This window comes from Sphaerodactylus townsendi, linkage group LG09 (genome assembly GCF_021028975.2).
Source record: "Sphaerodactylus townsendi isolate TG3544 linkage group LG09, MPM_Stown_v2.3, whole genome shotgun sequence".
Taxonomy (NCBI): domain Eukaryota; kingdom Metazoa; phylum Chordata; class Lepidosauria; order Squamata; family Sphaerodactylidae; genus Sphaerodactylus; species Sphaerodactylus townsendi.
In genome coordinates, this window is record NC_059433.1 from 22,132,894 (window position 1) to 22,145,925 (window position 13,032).

The following is a 13,032-nucleotide window of genomic DNA, read 5'->3' on the forward strand; positions in this document are numbered from 1 at the left end:
AATAAAACTCTTCTGTTTACTTCTTTTTCATTTATTAGGACAGAAGGGTTTTTACCTTGGCTCATTGGCTTTAAGGAATCCCGAAGCCAGTGCCTCAATGAATATCCAATGTAGCTGCCATTTTGGAACTTTTGGTGTAGGAGACCTGGAATCTCTTCTTGTGCTGTGGATTGACAAATATCCAACCGCATGGTGTTGAAATATCCACTCCTTTTGAACATACAACTAAGTAGTAGTATATAAACAAAGACTGGATTTCTGAAGGAAAAAAAGCAGGTCCCTTCAGCTGTAAAGGAACCCATGAAGCTGCCTTACGCTGAGTCAGGGTCTACCAATGGACCCTATCAAGACCAGTGGCATTGTGTTCCCCATATTGGTAGAAGATCTCCAGAACTTTCTAGTCAAGGTCTTCCACATCATTTTTTAACCAGGAGATGTATAGGATTGCATCGAAGACCACCTTTCGCATAAGCATGATGTCGCGTCTACACTGAACCAGAGCCCTCCTTTCATAGTTATATTGTTTGATGCTTCTTTAGTTTAGCATCCTAGACTTTTTTTTTTTTCATCGTAGCCAGGCATTTCAGTATGAAATCGCGGGCTTTTTTTGTGAATGTGTGGTCAGCAGCTTCTTCTCCATCTGTCAGGGCGCATATTGCTCATGCTGTTGTCACACCTAAGGTGCAAAATACTGTTAACTCAAACCAAATAAAGATCGGGCAGTTCATTTCAGCTGTCCTGTAGCTTAAATTCAGAATTTTGGTTTTGACCTGTGGCTGTAGCAAGTTGGACAAATAGTGTTGGTGCTCAGGGTTGCCAACTGACCAGGGAGAAAAGCTCTGAATCAGCCTTCTTGTCTATAGAAGTTTTCTAGTAGAAAACCAGTAGGTTTACGTTTTAAGCTTATGCAGCTAACAGATGGCTTTGTGTTCATTCCTACTTGGAGATCTAACGCGATCGAAGTTGCTGGTTACAGCTACAGAGAGCTGGAGATCAGTCAAAAAAAATTGATAGGTTAACAAGCGACATCGCAGCTGTGCAAAGTAATACCCATTTAATTTGGTGGATTTTTTTTTTTAAATATACCTCTTTGAGTGGGACAATTTCAACATTTATAAGTAGAAATGCTTAGGGCTTAAGAATCTCTCCATTACTTTAACCCCCAGAACCCAAATTCGAGGTGCATTTTCCCACAACAGCTGAATTTCTTGCATTACAACTAATGTAGCTTCGGTGGATTATAAAATAGGTTTACCCTCTATTGTTCCCTCCAAGGAGCTCCAGGGCAATATACATGATTCTCTCTCCCTCTTACATTTTATCCAATGTTGAAGCTGAAAGCGAATCTCGGCCTACATTAATCTGGTGAGTTTCTTTGGCGGAAAGTATATAGATTTCTACCTGATTTTAAATCCTAAGTCCAGTAACCCTAACCATTATGCAACACTGACCCTTTAGGTTCTGTTCATACCTAACCAATTACATGTGTTTTCCACATCAAGCTGGAGAATCCCATCCTCTAATCCCACACAGACCAGGGAATTCAATAGTCACAGACCAGGTGAAAGGATTTAGGGCGCCTTAGTTGATAGTTCCATGGGAATGTCAACTCAATGTATTTGGTGCAAACTTCAATGCATGGTAGCTGCTAAAAGTGGGGCAAACCTCTATGTTGGGGATCATATTGGAAAAGGGAATCTGGATAATAAAACTAAAGCAAAGATTGTCATGCCTTACATAAAGCAGTGGAAAGGACCAAGACTTGGAATTGTGTCCAGTTCTTGGTCTATTTGCCGAGATCTCAAAAAAGGATATTGAGGAGATAGGAAAAGTGGAGAAGGGGCAACAAGGATGTGATTGAGGGACTGGAGCACCTTCCCCCTATGAGGAGGGCTGCAGCGTGGGACCTCTAGTTTGAGAGGAGGCGGCTGGAGGGGGATATGATTGAAGTCTAAGCAAAATTAAGTGAATAAGGAGAAATGCTGGACAGAGAGAAATTTCTTCTCTTTCACACAATAATAGGAACCAGGGGTACCCATTTGTGCAAAAATGCTGGGGAAGAATTAGGACTAATAAAAGTTGAAAACACCCTCTCAATGAACGCAGGATTGGTGTTTGGAATATGCTGCTCACAGGAGGTGGTGATGGCCACTCAACCCAGGATAGCTTTAAAAGGGGCTTGGACAGATTTATGGAGGAGAGAGTCGATCTAATGGCTACCAATCTTGGATCCTCTTTGATCTGAGATTGCAAATGCCTTAACAGACCAGGGTGATCGGGACGCAACAGCCGCAGAGAAGGCCATTGGCAAGTTCATGACATCCCACATGTGAGTTCTTAAAGGCACTCTGGTGGGCTACCTAGTAGCAGAGAGTTGGACTAGATGGGACTTTGGTCTGATCCAGTCTACTTGTTCTATGTTCTTATAAACCCAAACATCCACCCCTCATTTTTTTGCAACCTCAGAGTCCTTTCCACTTACATGCTGACATGGTTTGGTGGTGGCATGTAGATAAGGCATTGGGGAGATGTTTGGTTCCTGGTAACCTTCTTTCCTGCTTCCCTCTACCTTTTAGTTTGCACTTGACCTAGTTAAAACTTTCTTTTCGCCAAACCCTAATTTGTCACTACATCTGAATAGTACAGAGTGGTTTGTATGAGGATTCCAGCCTCTGATCCAATCCTGGTTTGGAGAGAAGACAACAAACTGCCTTTTGAGGCTTGGTTAGGTAAAGTCAAACTACCACGGCTTGCTACAAAAGGCAAATGTCTGCATTTGGTCCGTGAAAGTAATGCTTAGGGTTAGAGGGAGCAGATAAGCTGAGCGACTCCACAGGTTTGTTCACATGATGACAAACCAAAGTGTGTCATTGCAACAAACTCAAACTTGTGCATTCCTGTCAGAGCACAGTGGAGAGCCCACATTACGCCCACAGTGATTTCTCTTGTTCACTTCCCTTGCTCAAAGGCAGGATTTTTCTTCCACTGTTTTTCTGTCCCTTTACTAACTGAGCCACCCTGGTAATGTGTTTTGTTTTTGGCTGAAGAATTCGGGCAGTCCCACCCTTTTGACTCTTTGGCTCATCCCAGGAGCTTTGTGGGAAGGAAGAAGGGGCTGCTTTATCTTACGTGATGGAAATGGCACTCGAGACTCTTTGAGAAGTTAACAAATAAACACCAGGTTTTATTTTAAAACAATGGGAAAGGTCAAATGAAATGAGGAACTGAAAATTCAAGAGAGCAAACCAGTACATGCACGATCTTATGATCTTATATTACAGGCTGAGGGATTCTGTAGCTGTTCACAGATCACCCAGGTTCTTTTTATTGAGAGGTCTTTTCCCAAAGACTCTGTTGTGAGTTCTGAGTGTATTCTCTGTCTCTTTTTTTTGGTGGCCAGGAAGCTGTACCCCAGCCCTATGGAAACTCTCTCCCTCATCCCTAATTTTTAAAACTGACCTCTAGAACTCCAAAGGCAGTTTTTTTTATCTCACTGGTCCAGAGATCTCTGATCACATCAGAGTTCTCTCCCTATTCATCTGACTAACCCAAAACATCTCACTTCTCCATCTCAGCCCATCTGATACTGACCTTGGCTTGGAGTAACCTGTCAAGTTTCTCTATTGCTGGGGAATTAACTCTTCAATGCTCATTAGCTGTTTGCACAGCACATCTTAATCTCCTTTTCAATAGTTCAGTCCATCACACCCATCCTACCAGAAGTCCAGCTAAGCCTCTGGGAATAGACCAGAATAAAGGTAGGGCCTTGATTAACTTACTACTTGAAGCTTGCAAAAGAAAGGTGTGGGTGTTTGACTTACCCCTTTCCATCAGTCAATCTCTTTGGAGTAGGTGGCAATTTAAACCAAATTATAACTATAACCGTCGTCAAAGGGATGTTTTCTGATGTTCACTCTGCAGTGCTCTACTCGGAAGGGAAATGTGAACAGATCCTAAGATTATGATCAGGCTCTCTCTGATGAAACAGGGAGTTGACTTAAAGCAGAAAAAAGCTACAGCTCTAAGTGGGGCAGCAGATAGCATTAAAAAGCTTTCAGTAAGTCTCCTGCAACCAGTTGCTAGGTGAGAAAGCCCCAACCATGATGGAACAAAGGGAAAGTCATATATGTTCCAGCTGTCATGCCACTATGAAGTATTGGTCAGACACTACAGTATATCATATTTCCGTTCCCCCTTCCTTGAAGAAACTTGATGTAAATAGGGTTATCCAGTTTTATGCTTTGCCAAGTAGCTGAGGCTGAAAAATAGCCATTGGCCCAAACCATACATAGTAAGCAGCATGATTGAGCACAGATTTGAGTCTGATCTCCCTTGTCAATCAAAATGCACAACATAGCACAATGTCTTGTGACTCATGTTACCTTGATGGTAATTTTTAGTTAGATAGTAGAAACCTGTGAAATTCGAGACTGTCCACTAGAAAGACCTTTTAAATAACCCAACACGAGCTGAGTACAAGTTTCAAGACTACATAGTGTAACTCTTTCCTTTAAAACTCTTTAATTCTATTGGAATTTATTTAGTTCTGATGTGGAAAACCAGGCTTCATTTCCCACTCCTCTGCATTAAGCCTTCTGGGTGACCTTGGGCCACTCACAGTTCTCTCAGACCTCCTCCAACCCACATGGAGGCAGGCAATGGCAAAACCACCTCTGAAAAGTCTCTTGCATTGCAAACTGTACAGGATCACTATAAGTCAGCTATGACTTGATCTCTCTCTCTGACACTGACACACACACACACTCACTCACGAACTTCAAGCAATGATGAAACATCCATGGAAAGATATCTGGCAGATTGCAAAAGACATTTAATCAGCAAGTTAGAAAACAGTGATTAAATCAGTGAGAAGCCCTCAGACATCCCATGGATTACATGAAAATCTAGCTATTCCAGCGATGCAGGTTTTCAGAGAACATGCTTTTAAAGTAACAACACTAATTGTTCAAATTTCCATTTGTGGGCTGTCTTCTCTCATCATTCATTTTTTTAAAGTTATTTTTTAGCTTTATAGCAGATTCCCAATATTAGTCCATTTTTCACAGCACAAATAAGACATCCTGAGAACTGAAAAAGTCGACTTGGGGAGGAACTCCACACACCTTTCCCCCCCAATACATCCTCAGGACGACTTATTTCAGCTAAGTCGCTAAAATGTGGACCTTTTTTCTTGAAGTTGTCTGCAAGTCATCCCTGGGATGTTTGCTCTGCTGCCGGGTGCCTGAAAAGTACATGGTTGTACTCAAGTTGTCCTGCCAATTCTGGCACTATATAGTTTCCCCTTTTTAATTTTTTTCCCCAATGAGCTCTCTTTGATGATATTCAGACATGATTTTAGAATCACAGCTGATTTTCATATCATGTCTGCATGTCTTCAAAAACAACTCAGTTTTTTTTAAACAGGGAAAGCTATATATATTGCTGGAATTGGCAGGATGAGCTGAGTTCAGCTATGTACTTTTTGGACTGAAAAGGCACCCAGCAGCAGAGCCTGAAGAGTAAATGTCCCAGGGAAACCTTCAGTAAATGACTACAGCCACAGCGAATCACTGTAGTAGCATAAAATGTTGGATGCGAGAGCTTTAAATTTGGGCAGGAGGAAAAAGTGGGTGGGGGGAAAAGGCTTTCTTCTGATACCTTTTTTGTCCATGCTGTCCAGACAAAAAAATGAGGAGGTGGCTTTTTTAAAGATGTCCCCACAACATCTTATGTGCGCCGTGCAGAAAGAACCAGTAATGGGACCAACAATGTATTTACATGAATCAGTTGTGTAATTTTGAAGTTGTAGAAAAGACATTCAATTTTATCACGTAGTAGCAAAATCAGTTACTTTGTATAACAATCTTATCTCATTTTCCCCAATATATAAATACAAGTGAACCCAGAGGATCCTACTCAATATACTTTCACGGAATCCACAAATATGATAGCCATTGTTCTAGTTGATTGTATTTACTGCCAGGGTTATCCATACATTTTAATTTTGGAACAATCCAGTCCAGAGTTCCTCAACATGATTCCTATGTCAATGCCTTTCCTGGTGGCTGCCAATGTTTTTAGGAAATGGATGGGGCAAGTAGGGCTTTTTCCAGCACTCTGCTACTCAGTGACCCACCAGATGCCTTTGGGAGCTCACATGCAGGATGTGAAAGCAATTGCCATGACAAGCAGTCTGAGGGCATGAGAACCGGAAAACAAAAGATCAGCACTCTGAGCAAACCTTTGCTTAATCTACAGCCACCTCAGCACTGATCTGCATTCATCACAGCCACCTCTGCTCCAATGTACATCTATCATAGTCAATCTACATTCAGGAAATAATTCAAAGCATTTTTTTACATCCTGGTGGCCCATTGCACCTCTTTATGTCTTTTGTTCAGAAGCTGTATAAGCAATCAACTCTTTGTTGCTGACTTACCTGCCAGCTTACCTCATATTACCCCAGGACTCATTTTTGGGCATAAATATTAGTCCTTTGGCCATTGGTAGTATGTGTTTGGATTCATGTATACATCCCGACTTGCCTGTGGGCTCCTTTCCTGTTATTTTGAGAAGTGTGGCAGTTTCCTTCTTCAGTGCTGCCTTTGTTGGTTCCTTTCCTCTACTAGACTGGTAAGTATCACCCATACCTGAAATCTCTATCCCACTTCTTCCCTTTTTCTCCTATTTATTTATTTATTTGGATTATATCCTGCCCTATCCCCAAAGGGTTCTGGGCTAGCTCTTGAATGCCCTATGTATGAATGTGTGTGTATGTATATTAACCATATATGATTTTGGCTTTTGTTTTATTAATCAATCAACTTATTTTTATAATGACCACTTATTTAAGAGTGTCCACTGGACCATCCTGGTGTATACAAGATACTGATCTCAGCTATCCTCCTCTTGTTCTGTCTCCACAGCTAATTCCCCCATTTGAAAGTGGAGACAGCCCGTTTAGGGTAACATATTAACCGAAAAGAAAAATCCCTGCCTGCAAGTCTACAGTCTTAAACTTCCCTGCTCCTTCCCCCATAATAAGAAAGAAAGGGACATAAGAGAAAGTAAAAAGTAGTGGCAGATGCCAAAAATCATAGTCTTGGGTAAAAACAAATGTTTTCAAATCCTAATGAAACACTTTCAATGATGGAGAAGCAGGGATGTGGGCAGTAGTGGAATTCAAATAATTGAACAACTGGTTCCGGTGGTGGGATTTAAATAATTGAACAATTAGTTGTATACAAGAGGCATTTTAACAGCCGGTTCTGCCGAAGTGGTGCGAACCTGCTGAATCCCACCTGCTGAATCCCACTTTAAACAAAGAAGGCAAACAAACAAACCCAGAGGTCAGAAACACAAACCTGATGCAAAGCAACCACAATATGGCGTCAAACAGAAATATGGATATTTGTAGGTAGCATTTTTACTTTTTTATTTAAAAAAAACACTTGACTTCAGAAAGAAAAAAATCTTAAGTTTTAATTATACTCCACCAAAATGTTTTACTCAGAATATTCACATGCACACACAGGCCACTAATAAAGGAAGCAAAGGGAATCGGCACTCTTTAGGTTATTTGCAATATCGATCAGCTTTCAATTTTGCTCTCCTGTAACAGAAATGGGAAAAAAGGATTAAAAATGATTTGTGAGTCTGCCTGTTGGAAATGCTAGCCAAGTAGCTTTGTCATTTTGACACACTTTGAACAGAATCTATTTTCTCACTAGTCTTAAAGCAGTTTTGTTATCTGTCACAAGAAGACACAGTATGAAGTATCAAGAAAACAGAACATTTATCAGTACAGGAATTTGGAATGCTTATAGAAACAACCGCTATTCTAGTAAATTTCTCTTTAAGGAAAAAAAATTTGGTCCTTTGAAGCTGGAATAGTCTGAGGCAGTCATCAAACAACTAGGAAAACATCTTTTAAATATTAGCTGAAAATCAAAAATAGCTGAAAATCAAAAGAATGGCTGCTGCATAAAATTTGTTAATATTCACGACAAAAAACTGTGTGGACCCCAGGTCCACTTGCTCACTCTCCACACAGCAACTGTGGCCTACAAAACAGCCGTAGATCAAAAAAGAGAAATGGATCTTTCATATTGCTTGATCTCACCTCCAAAACATATAATTTTAAGGGAGGCAGTTTGATTGTGACAAATAACTCCTGGATTGACTCATTTGGCCACATGCTCAAATGTGTCCTCATAAGAGAAAAGTCACTACATATGGCAAAGTCAGGGAGAAGTCTAGGCTTATGTCACTCTTTCCGGTCCATATTTCTCTCATGTAGGCAGGATTTTTTTGTACAAAGGAGAATTTCATTATACAATCTCATGCCTGTAATCTAAAATGGCACAATTCAGGACATTTTATAGTTTCATTAGCTAGTTGCTTAGCTATGCCTCAGATTTAAAGAATGTTTCATTGAAAACAAAAATGTTATCCAAAGGAAAGACATACCTGTCCAACAAAGTCTCATGAAAAGTGCCTTCTTTCCTAGCTTTTTTGAGGGCTTTACTGTCTTCCTGGCTTACTTTGAGTTTGCGGTCTTGAAAACTCTGGAATTTCTTTCTGGAAAGGAAACCATAAACCATAATCTTTACTCTGAATGAAACAATTCGCTGTTTTAGCTTACACCAAGGATTTAGTTTCATTAATGAACTGTACCAATGATATAGATTCTACTCTTATATCTAAAAGAGTTTGTATACCTCCACGTCTGTTGAAATGGTTACAACAAAGTCCCTTAAAAATTAAGCCCAGTGAATGATCAATGTATATTAGAAACCCATACATTTTATTCAATGAATGGGACTACTAGAACTGAAAGCTAAGATTTTCAGGGAGTACCAATGTAACGAAATTGACACACAACTAGGCTCCTCGCAACTCCATATTTATAAAACATGTAAAATGAAATAGTCACTCTGTAAAGCTCTCTAGTGCTACAAGCAATTCTATATATATAATAAGACATTTCACTGCAGGATATGTGCCATTACATTAGGAAGGTATGAGAACCACTGTAAATCTAAAGATCCCATTTCAACGAGTTATAACTCCAAAAAAGTGCTAAAAAATCAAAGGGAACTTCCTGCATTCTTGCCACTCTATTGAACCCAAAGCTGGCAATCCTTCACTTTAATGGAACGGCAGTCATTTCCAATTCCCACTTTGGACACAGAACAGTCTGTGCTCTAAGACAGCTTGCAAAGTTTTTCTTGCTTTGTAAATTGAGATAAATGCCACTGAAAGCCTTGAGGATTTGATAATTTCTTTGGTCTTAACAGCTAGACATTTGAACCCTTCCACATGGGCAATAGTCTGAGTATGGGACTCTGTAAGGGTCTCCTGTAAGGAGATATATGTTTAGTGGAGTACCTGTTCCATAATCTCTGTTCCTGTAACCCATCAGAGGGAGGCTGGGCGCACCTCGCCATCTGGATATGAGGGAGCCAATGGCACTGTCTGGCCATTATACTTACTGAGAAGGCCAAACATCCCTCTCTTTTTCTATCGCACACATAGTTGATTTCACACTGCTTCACATTTCCTTTGTCTTCTTCAGGAATGTCATCTTTTTGCTTGGCCTCTCTTTCCGCACATGTTCTGATCTAAATAAAAAAGGAAAAGGGGAAAAAAGCTGATGCCAAAAAGTCAAATATAAAATTGCTTCACTCTGATGAAGTTTTATAAGTTTTACTTTGTGGTTTTAAGGAGCAAAAATATATTTAAAAATAGTAAACAAAGCTATTGTAATGACATTTTATAATACAATCAGAAATCTCTGTTTAGCAAACTGTCCATTACTATGACTAATAAAATACTGGGAACACTCTAAGAGGAAGGGGAATATAGACTACAATGTGTGAATGTGGTTTGGCTGTAACCTCCTTCTCTGATATCCAAGTATCTCTGTGTCAGAGTTTGTGTGTGAAGAAAAATACCATCATCCAAATTCCTACTTGCAGACTAAAATGATTCAACTTCCCTTCCATCCACTTTGACAGGAATTTCCTCAATAAGCAATTTTTAAAAAGTCACAGAGACTTCCCACTGCTCTCCTCAAAGGATCCAGGTCTGAGATGCGTACTAGTTAAAATGGAAACTATATAGTCCATCTGATGAGACAGTGGATTGTAGAGTGAAGAAAGTCTTTGGTTTCCAATATATATATATATTTCATATGGAGGTGTGCTACGCTTTGGCATTTTGTTCTGAAATATGCAACAGACATGTAAAGTGCTATATGCAGAAAACATTCAGATTACCTTAATAATTTCCTCATCACCTGCAGTTTTACTTTTGGCTTCTATATCACCTTCCTCATTACATCTGATAAAGCAGCTATTAGCTGCTAACAGAGCAATTTTCCCCTGGAAAACAAAAACGCAAACCAAATTAGTAATTTCCTGCAAAAATCTGGCTAATTGTCTTGAAACAAAATGGCAACAAAATCTCAAAATCTAATAATATCAATTTAAAACCTTCAGTAAGTGCATGTTGATTTTTAAACCCAAAATTAGCACAGGATGATTTGTGTTTTCTAACGGAAGTTACAATTCACCTCTAGCATTTTCAGATTAATGTCAGCTGCATGTATAACCTATTGGATTTTGCTTCTGAAGATATAAAACTATGTTTGTATCCTGGACTAGAACAGCTACTTCCAAAAGTCTGACAATGCATGGCAGATACCGTCACACTGTTTTTGTTGTATACTAGTTGATTTTAACTGTTAATTGGAAATTAGCAGTAATGTTTTCAGTGTCGTCCCCCCAATCTATATGTAAACTCATAATAAAGTAAAATGTCTGAGAGCAGACATGGGTGTGCTGAGAAGAAATATTTTTAGCAAGCAGCAACCTAAAGAGGAAAAAAAAGGTCAAAACTTTCTAGAGAAACTAAGCAGGAAATAGGGACTATGGAGAACTCAGAAGGAAGTCTTGAAGTCCAAAAGTTGGTGGACTGACGGTAAGAGAGAAAAGAGGGAAATCAATAAAATGACGGGTGAAGCACCAGCAGTCAGATATGTTCTTGTTGAAGAATTTGTACAGTCGAGTTAATCACGCTGTTGTCATAAAGGGGGAGTTGCAGAATACAAGAGCTTAGATCCGCCCAGCTTTTCTGCTGGTGAAAAAGGGGGACTGAACGGACACAGCCTTTATGGGATAGGAGCTGAAGAAAGGAGAAGAATTGAGGAAGACTGCATGAAAAATATGGCTGGATTCAATCCAAGAGTAATAAAGATCTCAATATTTTGAAAGCTGGACATTGAGGAGCTGAGTGATATATGTGTGTGAGTAAAAACTCTATTGTGTAGTTTTAGCCACCTTTTATAACCCACAGCTCAGATAATTTGCCCAGAGGGAATAACTGAATGAATGAGAACTCTCAACGAACTTCTGTCTGCTGAAGAATAAAAAGGAATAATTTCTCCCCACACTGGTTTCTGACTTTGTTCTTTGTGGGGAAATCCCAGAACACAGACAATAACTCTATTCAAGTCCGTCTTTCAGAAATAAACAAGTATAGCCCCAAACCAATGCATCATCTGCTAGAATCAACTGCTGTTCGAAGTCACTTGCTTCTTGAAAGACTGGTTCCCACTGCTCCCTTGAACCAATTGGTGTCTGGAACGCCCAAATAAATCTGAAGCCCATCCGAATTGATACCAAGGTATTTGCCATAGCCTGATTTTAGAGCAATTCTGAAAGAAGAAAAGCAAGAAACAAGAGTCTGATGAGAAATGGGAACTGCATTTCTTATATGAGACTGAATGGACTATGTAAGAATAATAACAATAGTAATATTAAGCTATTATTAAGATATAAATAAGTGCTCATTAGATACTTATTGTTGTTTTGGAACGAACGAAATTTAAAACTATGTAATGTTCTCTCTAAATGATTTTACTGCTGTAATTCTAAGATCCAATGTGCTAGAGCTAACATATATACATATATTTTCTGTTTTTAACTATATTTGAGAAAATTTAGAAACATATTATAAAAAACAACGCAAGAAAGAAAAGCAATGACATTAATGTCACTTCATTAATAATATTTTGCATTGTGGAGAACACTGGGGGTCTCTGAAAGTTTAATGAAGATTCCACAGAGACAGATAGATGATGGTAGACAGGCTACCTTAGATCCACTTACCTGTTGCAACTGATCTTTTCCTGCAAACAGGCAGCTGCAAGGGAACACTAGTTATGCTTTTGTGCACTGATGCACTCCAGGTCACAACAGAAAACAGTGAAGTTGAACAGGTTCGTAAGACTCCACATGAACTGACAAGTACAATGTATCCCAGAATCTTCTGCAGTACTCCAGAGTTCCATGGCAGACATATAGAGGTTCCTCAGCAATGAAATTGAAGTGGAGAAGGTAACTTGAAGGTACACAATTTAAAGACCTACTGACTTAGGTTAAGATAACGTTGGGAAGACTCCATAATTTTTTCCTGTTCCTCCATTGTCTTTCTCTATTTAATGGACCCTGTGCATGTTTAACAGACTATACACTAACATTAAAAATCTAGATAGAGTGATAAATTTATTAAAAATATTAAGAAATGAGATTGAAGGACTCCAAACAGTTTGTATTAACACACAACATGACCCTGGAACTCGGGAAGCATGACCTGGAAATCAATACATTTGATTTCTACCTTACAGTCTTCCTCATTTCAATCTTTGCTTGTGTTTGTTACTGCCATAAGGTCTGGAAATATTTTTTTTAATTCTTAAATGATGAAAAATGGCATTTTCTGAAATGCAAGAGAAGGGCTGTGTGTTTATGTAATTCCAAGCAAATACAGAGAAGTGGTATTTGGCGTAAAACCTAACTTCCTGAGTATCAACTTTTTTTCAGGCAAGGTTCCAGTCCTTGTGTTGAAAAAGATAAAGCTTTAAGCGCAGTCTACTGAAATATCAGAAAAGGGGATTGTTGAATAAGGGCTCCAGTGACATAAGGCAGAGCTGTAGCATTCTGTACAGCTTCAGAATAATTTATACTA

At 39.3% G+C, this 13,032-nt stretch overlaps 1 protein-coding gene across 1 annotated transcript; it reads right to left on the bottom strand.

Annotated features, from left to right (window-relative positions):
• Window positions 1-7,418: 7,418 nt before the first annotated feature.
• On the bottom strand, window positions 7,419-11,633 carry LOC125439412 (protein FRG1-like; the record flags this gene model as incomplete). The annotated part of the gene is made up of 5 exons (XM_048508518.1): window positions 7,419-7,612; window positions 8,470-8,580; window positions 9,532-9,623; window positions 10,281-10,385; window positions 11,553-11,633. Coding segments are annotated over 5 exons (426 nt in total), but the record flags the coding sequence as incomplete, so codon positions are not given.
• Between the last annotated feature and the right edge of the window lie 1,399 nt (window positions 11,634-13,032).